The following is a 12,766-nucleotide window of genomic DNA, read 5'->3' as shown; positions in this document are numbered from 1 at the left end:
CGCTGTGAAATAAAAATATAAGATCTCTTGTTCAGAGTAAGAATTTCAAGACGATGACAGCAAAGTGTTAAACTAAGCCTGGGTCCTTTCTGCATCGGGGGTCCTTTGTGACTGCCTTTGTGGAGTCAGTCCTGTCCTTCCCACTCCATGGATTCTTGTTTGTTTTGTTTTGTTTTTTCCTTCAGTACTGGAGATTGAAAACAGGACCTCACACATGCTCGGCAAATGATCTACCTCTGAGCTGCATTCCCAACCCTTTTTATTTTAGTTTGAGACAGGATCTTACTAAATTGCCCACACGGACCTCGATTTTGAGACCCTCTTGCCTGAACCTCCAGAGTTGCTGGGATTACAGGCACACACTACCATGCCCACCGCGCCACTCAATGGATTCTCGTTATCTTTGCCTTTGCACAAACTGTTCCTTCTCCTTGCTATGATCTTCTAGTTTCCTTTCATGGTTCAGGTTGCAAAGATATCACAAAGATCAGAGAAGTCCTCCTGGATTTTTCCACTCAAAGAGTGTCTCTTCTGCTCAGCCTGTATCCCACTATGTCTATTTCCCTCTGAGTCCACGTTGCCAGTGAGAATGTCCCATGTTTGCATTCATCAACTGTGTCCCTCAGTATGCTCCAAGCTCCAGGAGGGTAGGAACTAAGTTAATTTAGTTCCCAGTGGCTTCTCCAGCACCTAGCACATAGCAGGCACTCAGTAAACATTTGTCAAATAAACGAAGGCGCACACCATGAACCTTTTGAAACTGATATTATCATCTTGTACAAATAAGGAAACCAAGGCTCAGACAGAGGAAGTGACTTGTCTGAGGTCACATAGTGAGAGAGGGGCCAGCTGGCACTCAAACCCACCTCTGTTCAGCTTCTGGATCACAGTGATGCTGACTCACTTATTTGTCAGAACAGCATTTTCCTGCCCCCTTGTTCAAGTAAACATTTATTGAGGCATAAGATACGGGACAGTGCACCAAACCATGTAACTTGATGGATTTTCACAACAGAACACATCCATGTAATCAGCACTGAGCTCAAAAGCTAGAACATGCTAAATGTATGTTATGTGAATTTCATTTCCATTTAAGGGGGGAAAAAATGTTGGGTACGGTGGTGCACACCTGTAATCACGGTTACTCCAGAGGCTGAGGCAGGGAGATGAAAAAGTTTGGGGCCAGCCTGGGAAACTTAGCAACTTAACCCTGTCTCAAATTAAAATTTAAAAAGCAGGGAGGAGCTAGGGTGTAGCTCGGTGGTGGATCACTTGCCAAGCACGCAGGAGGCTCTGGGTTCAATTCCCAGCATTGCCAAAAAAAAAAAAAAAAAGCAAAAATTTTTTTCCATTTCTATAAGGAGTCATGCCAGTTTTCCAACATGAGCAAATCAGTCTACACTGGTTAGCAGCAGATGAGAACTCTCTATCCTTACCAATACTTATTCAGCCTGTGTCCATTTTGCAGAGAAGCCAACTGAGGTTCAGAGAGAGGAGCATGTGCTACCTCCCAGTCAGTGAGGGATTCTGGGACCTTCTTGCTAGAAGGGTACTCTGCCACCTCCCCTTTGCCACCTATCCTCCATCCCCGCCCCTGCATCCTGCCCCTTCCGTGCCCTCCCAGCCTGGGGTGGAACAGACAGGGTCACGTGGAACTGGGTTCAGCAGGAGGAAACCAGGCAGGGTACAGAAAGCTGCTGATTCTGGGGCTGGTCAGGAAATCAAGGTAAGGGGCGCAGTACGCGTGGCCCCCAAGTGGGTTATCTGGAGGCAGAGCTGAGAATGGAGGGGCAGCCAAGATGAGGAAAGTATATGGGCAGACACTGAGCAGAACTGTCTGCCTCTAGTCCTTCAGGAGAGCCTCCACCATGGACTCATCATCACCGAGACAGAACTCCCAAACTCAGCCGGCTGCCCCATCTCTGCTGACTTCCTACCGCTGGCATACAGGAGGTGGAGGGGAGAAGGGGACTGGAGGGTTCCGCTTGGGTCGCTTTGTTGGTTGGGGAAGAGCACTGAGCCACCAGGAACCCAAGGTGAGCAGCCAGCCAGCGTCTCGCTTGCTGTTCCGTCGGGCCCTCTCTGCACCCCCCAAGGAGTCAAGGACCAGTCGCCTTGGGCTATCCAGGAGCCTCTGGGGAAGGCATAAGAACTCACCACCAGAGCCAGAGCTGGAGCCAGAAGCCCCAGGTACATGCTTCCCCCTACCCTGAACTCAGGCAGGGCTGGGTGACCGGATGCTTAGGTTTGTCTGCCACCAGAGCATCAGCCCTCTAGACACAGGAAGTTGTGGGGAGTGCAGAAGCCCGGCAGGAAGTGCCTGGGGCCCGGCAGCCCTCTTCCCTCTTTTCGCCTAAAGAGGGGTGAGGGGGAGTTGTCAGGGATCTTTGACCAGGGGATTCAGACCGAGGAAAGGACAGGGAGCAGAGGCACAGTAGTACTGTCCAGATGCCAAATGGCTCTCAGTCCCAACAGGTCTCTCCTGTATCCAGTGGTCCAGGCTCAGTCTCTTCTGCCTGGATACCCACCTCCTGCCTCCTGATCACCAGCCTTGTGTCTTACTCTCTTGTCTCCTTGAGCCTCAGCTTCCCCATTAGTTAAGTGGAAAAATAATGATCTCTACCTTGAAGGTCACATTGTTTCGTTCATTCATAGTCATCCCTCCATTCATTCATTCAGGCAGGGGTTTGGCGAGCATTGTGTGCCAGTCCCTGCTTGAGACACTAAGATGCACAAGTGAACAAGGCAGATGACATTCCCTGCTCTGTGGCGCTCACGGTGTAGTGGGAGGTGGAGGAGAGTGACAGAAAAAGAAAAAAAAAGTCAACAAACAAATGACAGATGGTGCCAAGTGTCATGCAGAGGGATCTAGAAGGCAATGGATATCATGAGGATTAGAGTTCTGGAATGTGGCACTAGCCCAGCCCAGCATATTGTAAGTGATCCATTAATAAGTAGGAATGATCATTTGTTGCCCCTAGTGGTAAAGCAAAGGAGCAGGCAGTCATTTGTCAGGGCTGATTCGACTCTTCTATTCCCTGGAAGCTCATTTAAATCTCTCTATACATCTTTCCAGTTTGCAGAGGCATCTCCCTCACCCCCTCTGGAATGTCAGGGCTTGCACACGGCATAGGATTCAGAGAGAGCTCTCCAACAAGCGCCTCCCATGAGTTCCTACTACCCCTTGGATAAAACCCTAGTTCCTCCAATAGGCACCCAAGACCTGGCTCCCATCTCGTCCTGGAATTTCTCCTCCTGCCTCTGAGACCTTCCCTCTATTTCTCTGGGCTTTACTCATCATCAACCTTTGCTCAAGCTCTTCCTGCTACCTTTTCTCCCATCTCTTCTTGCCAAAATCCAACCTTTTGTTCAAGACCTACCACAAGCTCACTCTCTCTGGGAGGCCTTCCCTGACCCACTGACTGCTACCTCCCCTTCCCCTAGAAAGGGACCTCCTCCTGCCCTAAGCTTTTTCTGTTCCTTTCTCCATCTTTGAATACTTTCTACTTTAGACTAATTATTTGTGAAAGGACTTGTGGCCTCTGTCCTGTTTTTTAGCCTCTTGAACCTACCCACTACTTGGTTAAGAAAATAATGTTGTGTTTGAAGCCTGGCTCAGCCGCTCACAGACTGTGAGAACCTGGGCAAGCAGGTGGCCTGTGTGTTTGGTGAGGGACAAGGTCCAGAGAGTAGTAGAGACAGGCCAGGCACGAATACCAGAGAGTGCACCTGAGAGGGAACCCCTGATGAGCCTTGGGGCCTGGAGACAGTGACCCGAGGGAGAAGAAAGGACTCAGTCCTGTAGCAGCTCCTTCTCTTTCCAGAACCAGAGCCGGAACCTTCTGTCCCACAGATTCCTGAGGCCCCCACTCCTGATGTACCTGTCTGGGATATTGGGGGCTTCACCCTGCTTGATGGAAGGCTGGTGCTGCTCGGGGGCGAGGAGGAAGTGAGAGGGGGCACCTGGGCAAAGGGAGGGAAGGAGGGAAAGGGAAGGGGACAAAACAGAGCTGGCCTGGGAGGGGGACTAATGGAAAAGCACCTGCCCCCACCTCCACTTTCTCACTACCTGCTCCTGTGGGAAAACAGGGTCCTCGCCGGCCCCGGGTGGGAAGTGCTAGCTCAGAAGGCAGCATGCAAGTGGCCATGGGGAACCTCAAGGATACAGGTAAATCTCTTGAGAGGTGGGGAAGGTTGGGGCATTTGGGAGCCTTGCAGAGTGGGGCAGAATCTGATGATTCCAACCCCTAAATTCCCACCTCTGACCACCCACAGATCGGACCCCTGGAAAGGCAGAGCCAGAGGCTGCTGGCTCCAACCAGGTTCACAATGTTCGGGTGAGGCAGCCGGTGGGAAGAGGGGAGTGTGGGCAGGGGTAAGCAAGAACTCCCAAACGCTCAGAGCTGAAGGGGCACTCTTACTGGTTGATCTAAGTGTAGGTTGCTCTGGGTCTGTGTCCCCTATCCATCAGATAGAGATAATGAGAATTTTCCTCTTGGGTCTGTTTACAAGGAGTCAATAGAGAATGCAGAAAAGCTGATGATGGATGCTTTAGGAATAGGAGCTGCCAATTGTCTTTATTATTGCTGGTAATACAGCCTGAGTTGGGTCTGGGTCCCCTAAAGACCAGCAGATCCTCCAGGACATCCTGGGAGGGAAAGAGCTGAGAAGGAAGCTCAGGGTTCTTCCCAGATGATGTCCATCTCTCCCCAGGGGTTGCTCAAGAGGCTGAAAGAGAAGAAAAAGGCCAAGTCGGAGCTGGGAGCCAATACCTCCAGGGATGGGTAAGGGTCTCTGAGGGGCTGGAGCAGGCAGAGGGCCTGGAGTTCAATATGCGGTCCCCCTCACCTATCAGTCCTACCTTCCCTAAACACCTCCTGTCCCCTCCTCTGTGTTCTGCCCCAGGTCACATGATGTGGGAGCCATAAATATCCTGGTAGAGTCAGCCCTTGGTTGAAGGGTGGGAGTGAGCTCTGAAACATTGCTAAGACCTTAGTCTTCGAGTGTCAGGGAAGGAACACTTCAGCTGACATCTGAAGGATGGTTGACAGTTTGACCAAGGAAGGTTGGGAAAAGCAGAGGGAACAGCAAGTGCAAAGGCTAGGAGGCAGAAAGGGACCAAAACAAGGCTAAATAGGGTGAGGAGAGCTCAGAAGGAGGGAGATAAGGTAAAGCTGACAAGGGTTGGACTCTCTAAGGTCATGCAGGCCACCATGAGACAGGGTAGGGACAGGATCCAATTTAAGTTCAAGTCCCTGGCCTTCCTCACCCTTCAGGCTATGGTGGGTATGGAGGGGAGGGAGGAATGACGCTTGCTCATGGGTCTCCGCCCAGATCGCCCAGTGCTCTGGGCTCTAGAGAATCACTGGCCACACTCTCTGAGCTGGACTTGGGAGCCGAGAGGGACGTGCGGGTCTGGCCGCTGCACCCCAGCCTCCTGGGAGAGCCCTATTGCTTCCAAGTAAGTGCGAGCAATCCTCCACCTGGGTCCCACTCCCCATCTTTTGGCGCCACCGGGCCGCAGCACCACCTTTGGCTTCAACCACACCTTTGGATCTCCTACCCCAACAGGTTACGTGGGTGGGCGGTAGCCGCTGCTTCTCTTGTCGATCCGGCGCTGAGAGAGAACGCTGGATCGAGGACCTTCGTCGCCACTTCCAGCCCAGTCAGGTCATTCATTGCCCGGGAAAGGTTGGAAGTGGCCCCTTCCACTCAACCCAAACCCCAAGTCATTCAAACTCTCTCCCCTGAAACACGCTTGCCTCGCCCACACCTTTACAACCCCTAGGACTCCCTTTCCATCTATCTGTTAATGGCACCAGCCCCCAGCGTATCAGACCAGCCTGGCATTATCTGCATCCAAAGTCCTACCTACCAAATAGTTTCCAAGTCCTCGCTCGCTTAGCAGCTACTCCTCTATACTCTGCAGCCCCGATCTCTCTGGGAACTGACCCCCCCCCCCCCAATCTAGAAACCTTCTGTGTAGTCCCTTTGGACCCCGAGGTCCCACGTTTTTTCCTAGGGGCCAGTGATCTCCCTGGGCTAGGGCGCACAGCATTGGACGCCCCGCGCGTCTCCACTTGTCCTACTTGGAGCGCTGAGGCCTCTGAAACACTCTGCCTCCTGGTATCCGCCCGCAGGACAACGTGGAACGAGAAGAGACGTGGCTGAGCGTGTGGGTGCACGAAGCAAAGGGGCTGCCTCGAGCGGCGGGGCCACCAGGCGTGCGTGCGGAGTTATGGCTAGATGGCGCGCTGCTGGCACGCACCGCACCGCGGGCTGGCCCAGGCCAGCTCTTCTGGGCCGAACGCTTCCAGTTCGAGGCGCTGCCACCGGCCCGTCGCCTATCGCTGCGGCTCCGTGGCGGAGGCCCGGCGGGAGCAGATCTGGGCCGTGTGGCGCTGACTCTGGAGGAGCTGAGCGCTCCACGCGCGCCCGCGGCGGGCCTGGAGCGCTGGTTCCCGCTGCTTGGGCAGCCAGCGGGTGCAGCCCTGCGGGCGCGGATCCGGGCACGACGCCTACGAGTGCTGCCGTCGGAGCGCTACAAAGAGCTGGCGGAGTTTCTCACCTTCCACTACACGCGCCTCTGCGGAGCGCTGGAACCCGCGCTGCCTGCGCAGGCCAAGGAGGAGCTGGCAGCCGCCATGGTGCGCGTGCTGCAGGCCACCGGCCGGGCGCAGGTAAGGCCCCAAGACTGCGCGAACCGGGACAACCAAGGGACAGATAGAGCACTCCGAAGTGGAGTGAGGAGGCGAAACCTAAGCGGTACCAGTAAGGAAGGGAATATCGGGCGGGGCCTGAGCATCACCTGTGAGGGGCGGGACTTGAACTTCAGCTGTGGGGGGCGGCGCCTGAGCAGAGCCTCCGTATTAAAGGGCTGTTTTTGCCCTGAGCAGTGGAGGTTTTAATTCTAAGTCATGAGCCCCCGCAGTGAGGATTGGGCCTGTTTAAAAGGAGGGGCAAGACGTGTGTTGCAGGTGTGAAAAATGGTTCTAGGGCCAAGATTATCCGGGCTCAGTCTGCACGATGTGACTAACCCCTGCCTTACCCAGGCGTTAGTAACAGACCTGGGCACAGCCGAGCTGGCGCGCTGTGGAGGCCGTGAGGCGCTGCTATTCCGAGAAAACACATTAGCCACCAAGGCCATTGATGAGTACATGAAGTTAGTGGCCCAGGATTACCTCCAGAAGACCCTGGGTGAGCTGGGAAGGGGAGCGGCTGGTGTCAGAGGCTTATTGGGTGAGCTAAGAGACCCCAAAGGAGATGTAGGAGGCCCTAGGTAACCTGGATTCTGGTGGTTCTTTTGAGATGCTAGGATCCTGGGGGGAATTGGGAACTCCCCAAGATGTTAGATGCCTCTGGAGTAAGTCAGAGATCGGGTTGAAGGCTGGGTGCGGTGGGTTTGGGTCATAATGACCCTGGACCCTATCTGGCTCTTCCTGGCTTCAGGGCAGGTCATTCAGCAACTCTGTGCCTCCACTGAGGACTGTGAGGTGGACCCCAGCAAATGTCCAGCATCAGAGCTGCCCCAACACCAGTCCAAACTTCGAAACAGTTGTGAGGAGGTCTTTGAAACCATCATTCACTCCTATGAGTAAGAATCAAGGACCCAGCACCTGAGTCCACCCCCTTCCCCTCCACTCAGTCACTGTGATAATCCTGACCTTCCTGTTAGGGCTGCCAGAGGAAATACAGGACACTAAGTTAAATTTGATGCAATATTTGGGTCATACTTATACTAAAAACGTTACTCGTTATTTATATGAAAGTCAAGTTTAATTGGGTGTCCTGAAATTTTATTTGCTCTCTGTCAACTCTATCCCCAATGCCATGACATCTGACTCCAGGTAACCTTGAGGAGATTCATTACCCCAATTTCATACCATTTGACCCTAGTTAACATAAAACCTCAATCCTGTGACTTCTGATTCTAGATGATGCATACCTCTAATCCCATGACTCCCCAACTTTAAGTCACCTTGTATCTCAAATCCTATGAAACTGAACACAGGAAAACTGGGACTCCTGTTCCTTGACTTCTGACTCTAGGTTAACTTTCATATTTAATCCCATGGCTTCTGGCTCTAGGTGGCCCTTAACCCTAATCCCATCCTACTGCATTTCATGTACTCTGACACCTCAGTCTTTTCTCCAATTATAACTACATCCCGAGTACATCAACTTTGTTCCTATGTGATCCTGGATACCAAATCCAATATCGCTGATTCCAGAGGTTGCCATATTAACTACACTGTAAGTACTGACCCTATAGGGCCTCATAACCCAAGTATCATTATCCCAGATGTCCCCAATCCTGGAACGTGGACCCAGGTTCAATGAGAAGGAAGCCTACATGGCTTCATAAATAGTTTCTTGGGGGATCATAGACAAGCCATGTAATGCGTCCTTTGATGTATGACCCCTGATCTTATAACCTTAACAATCCATGACCTTTAAGCCCATAGCCGCCTCCTCTGACTATTACCTCTTCTGCCCCAGCTGGTTCCCGTCCGAGCTGGGCACTGTGTTCTCAAGCTGGAGAGAAGCATGCAAAGCACGTGGCTCTGAGGCACTGGGCCCCCGCTTGGTGTGTGCCTCCCTCTTCCTGCGGCTCCTATGCCCTGCTCTCCTGGCACCCAGCCTCTTTGGCCTGGCACCAGAGCACCCAGCACCTGGCCCAGCTCGAACCCTCACATTGATTGCCAAAGTTATCCAGAACCTCGCCAACTGTGCCCCGTAGGTGCTGGGAGGTTGGGAGGCCATGCTGGGGGCACAAGGGTGGCAAGTGCCTGATCTGATTCACCCAGCCTGGCTCTGACTTAGGTTTGGTGAGAAGGAAGCCTACATGGGCTTCATGAATAGCTTCCTGGAAGATCACGGACCAGCTATGCAACACTTCCTGGACCAGGTGGCCATGGTGGATGTGAACGCTGCACCCAGTGGTTACCAGGGCAGCAGCGACCTGGCCCTCCAGTTGGCAGTCCTGCATGCCCAGCTCTGTACAATCTTTGCTGAACTTGACCAGGTGTGACCTGAGCACAGAGCCCTAGACACAGGGTGGGGAGGCAGAAAGACTGGGAGACTCTGGCCCCAGAGACCTTGCTCAGCATCCTCCTTGTATGCCTCACCAGACAACCCGTGACAGCTTGGAACCACTACCCACCATCCTGAGAGCCATCGAGGAGGGCCGGCCTGTACCTGTATCTGTGCCAATGCATCTTCCACCACCCCCTACCCAGGTCCATTCCAGGTAACCTCAAATCTGGTCTGGGTTCTGATGGTTGGAAGCAGGGGCAGGACTCACACTGGGGTCACAGGTGAAAACAGACCATGTCAGGGGTCATGGGTAGGACCTTGTTGGGGACAGTGTCGGGATGGACAGAGGTCAGAGGTGGGGGGGGTTCACATATTGTAGCGGGCAGCTAGTCACTGAGTCAGATTGAGTATAAGGTGGGGATAGAGTCATGTCAGAGGGCAGGGAGAGGTCATCTCAGGTCAGAAGAGAGTAACTGCAATCGGAGACCTAAGGTCACTTCTCAATCAGATGTTGCAGATGTGGTAAAATCAGGGATTGGATTGAGAATATAGTTGTCAAGTGTCAGGGCAGATTCATATTGTAAGCAGAGGTCAGGCATCATGGGCAGGGTCATATTGGAGGTCATAGGTTAGGGATCATGTTCTACCAGTGAACAAGAACATTAGTTGGAGAGAAGATGGGGTCACATTAGTAGGAAAGAGAGTACCCTTGTAAGCAGAGATCAATCAAGCCCAGGATCAGATTGTAATCGAGGTAATAGGAAGGATCAGATCAAGGATCACATTGTGTGAGAGGTCAGGGGCAAGGCTAGAAAGAGAGCAACGGTTATATCAAGAGCCATAGAGATGACGGTATGACAGTCAGAAGTCAAGGATAGGGTCTCATTAGGGCCATAGGTCAAAATATGATCCCTGGGGACAAGGTCACAGTGATGGGGTCATTTATGGCATTTGGGAGGGTGTCCTCTCAGGGCCTAGTTGAGGGTCTGAGTTTCCCTATTGCACCCCAGTTTCTCCGCAGGGGATAAGCCCGGCTTCTTGGCTCCCCGGGACCTCCCCAAGCATACCCCTCTCATCTCCAAGAGCCAGTCTCTGCGCAGTTTTCAGGGTGCAGGGAGTTGGGCCCGGCCGCGACCGGATGAGGAGCGCCTCCCGCGGCGCCCCCAGACGGTGCAGCGCACGCAGAGCGTCCCCGCCAGGCGCCCGGCCCGCCGCCGCCCATCTGCAGGGCCCCAGCCTCGACCCAAGGGCTCCCTGCGCATGGGCCCCGCGCCCCGCGGCCGGCCCTGGACCGGGGCCTCCACCTCACTGCCTCGAAAACCATCGGTGCCCTGGCAGCGCCAGCTGGACCAGCCGCGGGACCGAGACCAGGTTCTGGGCTCGCACCGACCGGTGGGCAAGGTGAGGTTTGGCCCAGGTCCAAGCTGGGTGTGGGCGGGGGCGTCTGGGAGCGGATAGGAAGGGGACCGGAGAAAGGACTGAAAGTCAGGCAAAACCGAGTTCAAATATCAAGCTCGCTGCACTTCGTGACTCTAGGTCTAGACTAACACTCTCTGAGCCTCAGTTTCTCCTTCAGAAAAACAGGAACCTTATACGGCAGAACCGTGGGGAAGCACATCAGGATCCCTGGGAAAAGGAAGGGACGAGATGCATCAGATAACAGCTGCTATCTCCCCACAGCTGGCAGAGCTACAGTGCGAGGTGGCCGCACTTCGTGAGGAACAGAAAACTTTGTCCGGCCTGGTGGAATCACTGAGTACCCACATCCAGGCCTTGACGGAGCAGCAGGAGCAGTTGCGGAGTCAGCTGCAGGACCTAGACTCTAGGCTCAGTCCTAGGTGAGCCCCGCCCTCTCCACTAGCTCCACCCCCAGACGGGCCCGCACCAACGAGAGATCTGCCCAAGCTCCACTTTTTTTTTTTTTAAACCTGGGATTGAAACTAGAGGCGCTTAACCACCGTTAACCACTGAGACAGATCCCTGGCCCTTCTTTTTCTTTCTTTCTTTCTTTTTTTTTTTTTTTTTTTTTTTGAGACAAGGTCTCCCTAGGGTGCTTAGGGCCTCTCTAAATTGCTGAGGATGACCTCAAACTTCTTGTGATCCTCCTGCCTCAGCCTCTGGAGTCGCTGGGATTACAGGACATGAGCCACCGCGCCAGTCCGAGGTTCCGCTTTCATTCAGGCGTTGAATCTCTGTTAGGTGCTCCCAAATCTCCCCTTGAACGGACACGACCTCAAGCCACGGGTCCAGGCCCTGGCAACCCTGCCCCCATGCGGCGTGGTCAGTCCCTTATCAAGTCCTCTTTTCCAGGTTCCACCCCTCGATCAGTCCCTGTTAATCAGGGCCAGAACAGGGATATCTTAGTCTGGGGGCTCTCCCACCCAGTCACGACCCCTCCCAGGACTGGTCAATCTCCGCCTCCATGTGTTGATTACTTGTCCTTGCATCTTAACTTAGCCTTTCATCTTGCCAGGCTCTTATCAGACGCTTTTCAGATTATTTAGGCCCCGCCCTCAGGTGTAAACAAACCCGCCTTCATTTCAAACCCCGCCCTCAGGTCTCTAGTTGTCCCACCCCGAGCTGGAAGAGATTTCCTCAGCCTCTGATCTTTCCCCCTTGTCCCTGACCCCTACAGGATCTTGGAGTCGGATCCAGAAGATGGTCTTCCAAGTAGTGAGGGACTCAGGCTGAAATGTATGGTAAGACTCCTGCTGGAGCCCCTGGGACAGATCTGGGCGGGAAGGAGCCAGGGATGGAGAGCAAATCCTTCTCTGGCTACAAACCCACCTCCACTGCCTTCCCAGGAGCGCCGCCTGACTGACATGGAGCATACTCAGGCACAGCTGAGGGATGCTGTCCAGAGTCTACAATTTCTTCCAAAGATACCAGGGTCACGGAGCCAGCCCCTGCCCCTCAAGGCACCTTGCTTCAATGGAGATACCACCTGAGCTGCCCATTCCATCCCATGTGATCTGGGAGGGGAGAGCCTCTCAGGAGGGTATTTGACCCTGCCTTACCGCTACGTGACCTACAGTGGGGAGTGGCCCTGAAGGTGCCAACCAACCACTCTGGCACTATGAGGTTGCCCAGTAAAATCTTGATTTCAGTGAAATCGGTGGTTTGTTTGTCCCTAAGAGTTGCTACCCAGAGAGCAGGCCCTGACCCCATTCAATTCTCCCAAATTCTCTCCTAATTTGAGGTCTGTGGAAACGGAAATATAAGAAGATTCTCACCAGCTAAGTGACCTTAGGCCATCACTTTAGAAGCCTTCATTTTCCCATCTGTGAAATGGATCTAAGTTCCCCTACACGGTGGCAGACCCTTAAAAGTGTTCAATAAAAGGTATTCATCACTGGTATGAGCAGTACCTGCTTCTCAATGAAGCATGGGTCCCACAATCCATTTACCCCACCCTACTGTCCCTGACTAATCCCCAGGCCCCAGATAAAAGAATTTTCCTAGACCCCAAATCCCAAACCAGCTCCTTCATGGCATGGAGAGTTAAGTCTGGGAGGCAGATGAAGGAAGGGTGAGGAAATGTGAAGTTCTGTGGGTGAATGGTGAGTAAATGCGTAGGCCTTTAAATCATGGGTGAGGGGTAGGGTAGAACAGTAAGCGGATGAATAGGTTAGTATTTACTGGACGTTTGACCTATAGTCAAACATATAGGTGAGTACTTGAGTATGTGGGTAACCAGGATGGATATGTCTACTTAGAAAAGGCCTGGCTC

The 12,766-nt window shown here is 53.3% G+C and overlaps 1 protein-coding gene across 1 annotated transcript; it reads left to right on the top strand.

Annotated features, from left to right (window-relative positions):
• Nucleotides 1–1,612: 1,612 nt before the first annotated feature.
• On the top strand, nucleotides 1,613–12,712 carry Rasal3 (RAS protein activator like 3). The gene is made up of 18 exons (XM_047531368.1): nucleotides 1,613–1,726; nucleotides 1,848–2,190; nucleotides 3,825–3,949; nucleotides 4,090–4,168; nucleotides 4,276–4,337; nucleotides 4,714–4,784; nucleotides 5,335–5,461; nucleotides 5,572–5,670; nucleotides 6,141–6,680; nucleotides 7,053–7,197; nucleotides 7,450–7,594; nucleotides 8,500–8,736; nucleotides 8,824–9,025; nucleotides 9,132–9,250; nucleotides 10,047–10,437; nucleotides 10,717–10,874; nucleotides 11,672–11,735; nucleotides 11,841–12,712. Exons 2-18 carry the CDS (start codon nucleotides 1,869–1,871, stop codon nucleotides 11,982–11,984), a joined length of 3,030 nt encoding a protein of 1,009 aa, XP_047387324.1. The 5' UTR covers nucleotides 1,613–1,726; nucleotides 1,848–1,868; the 3' UTR covers nucleotides 11,985–12,712.
• The last annotated feature ends 54 nt before the right edge of the window (nucleotides 12,713–12,766 follow it).

The sequence above is a fragment of the Sciurus carolinensis genome, chromosome 17 (genome assembly GCF_902686445.1).
Source record: "Sciurus carolinensis chromosome 17, mSciCar1.2, whole genome shotgun sequence".
NCBI lineage: Eukaryota > Metazoa > Chordata > Mammalia > Rodentia > Sciuridae > Sciurus > Sciurus carolinensis.
This window is presented reverse-complemented; position numbering and strand designations above follow the sequence as displayed.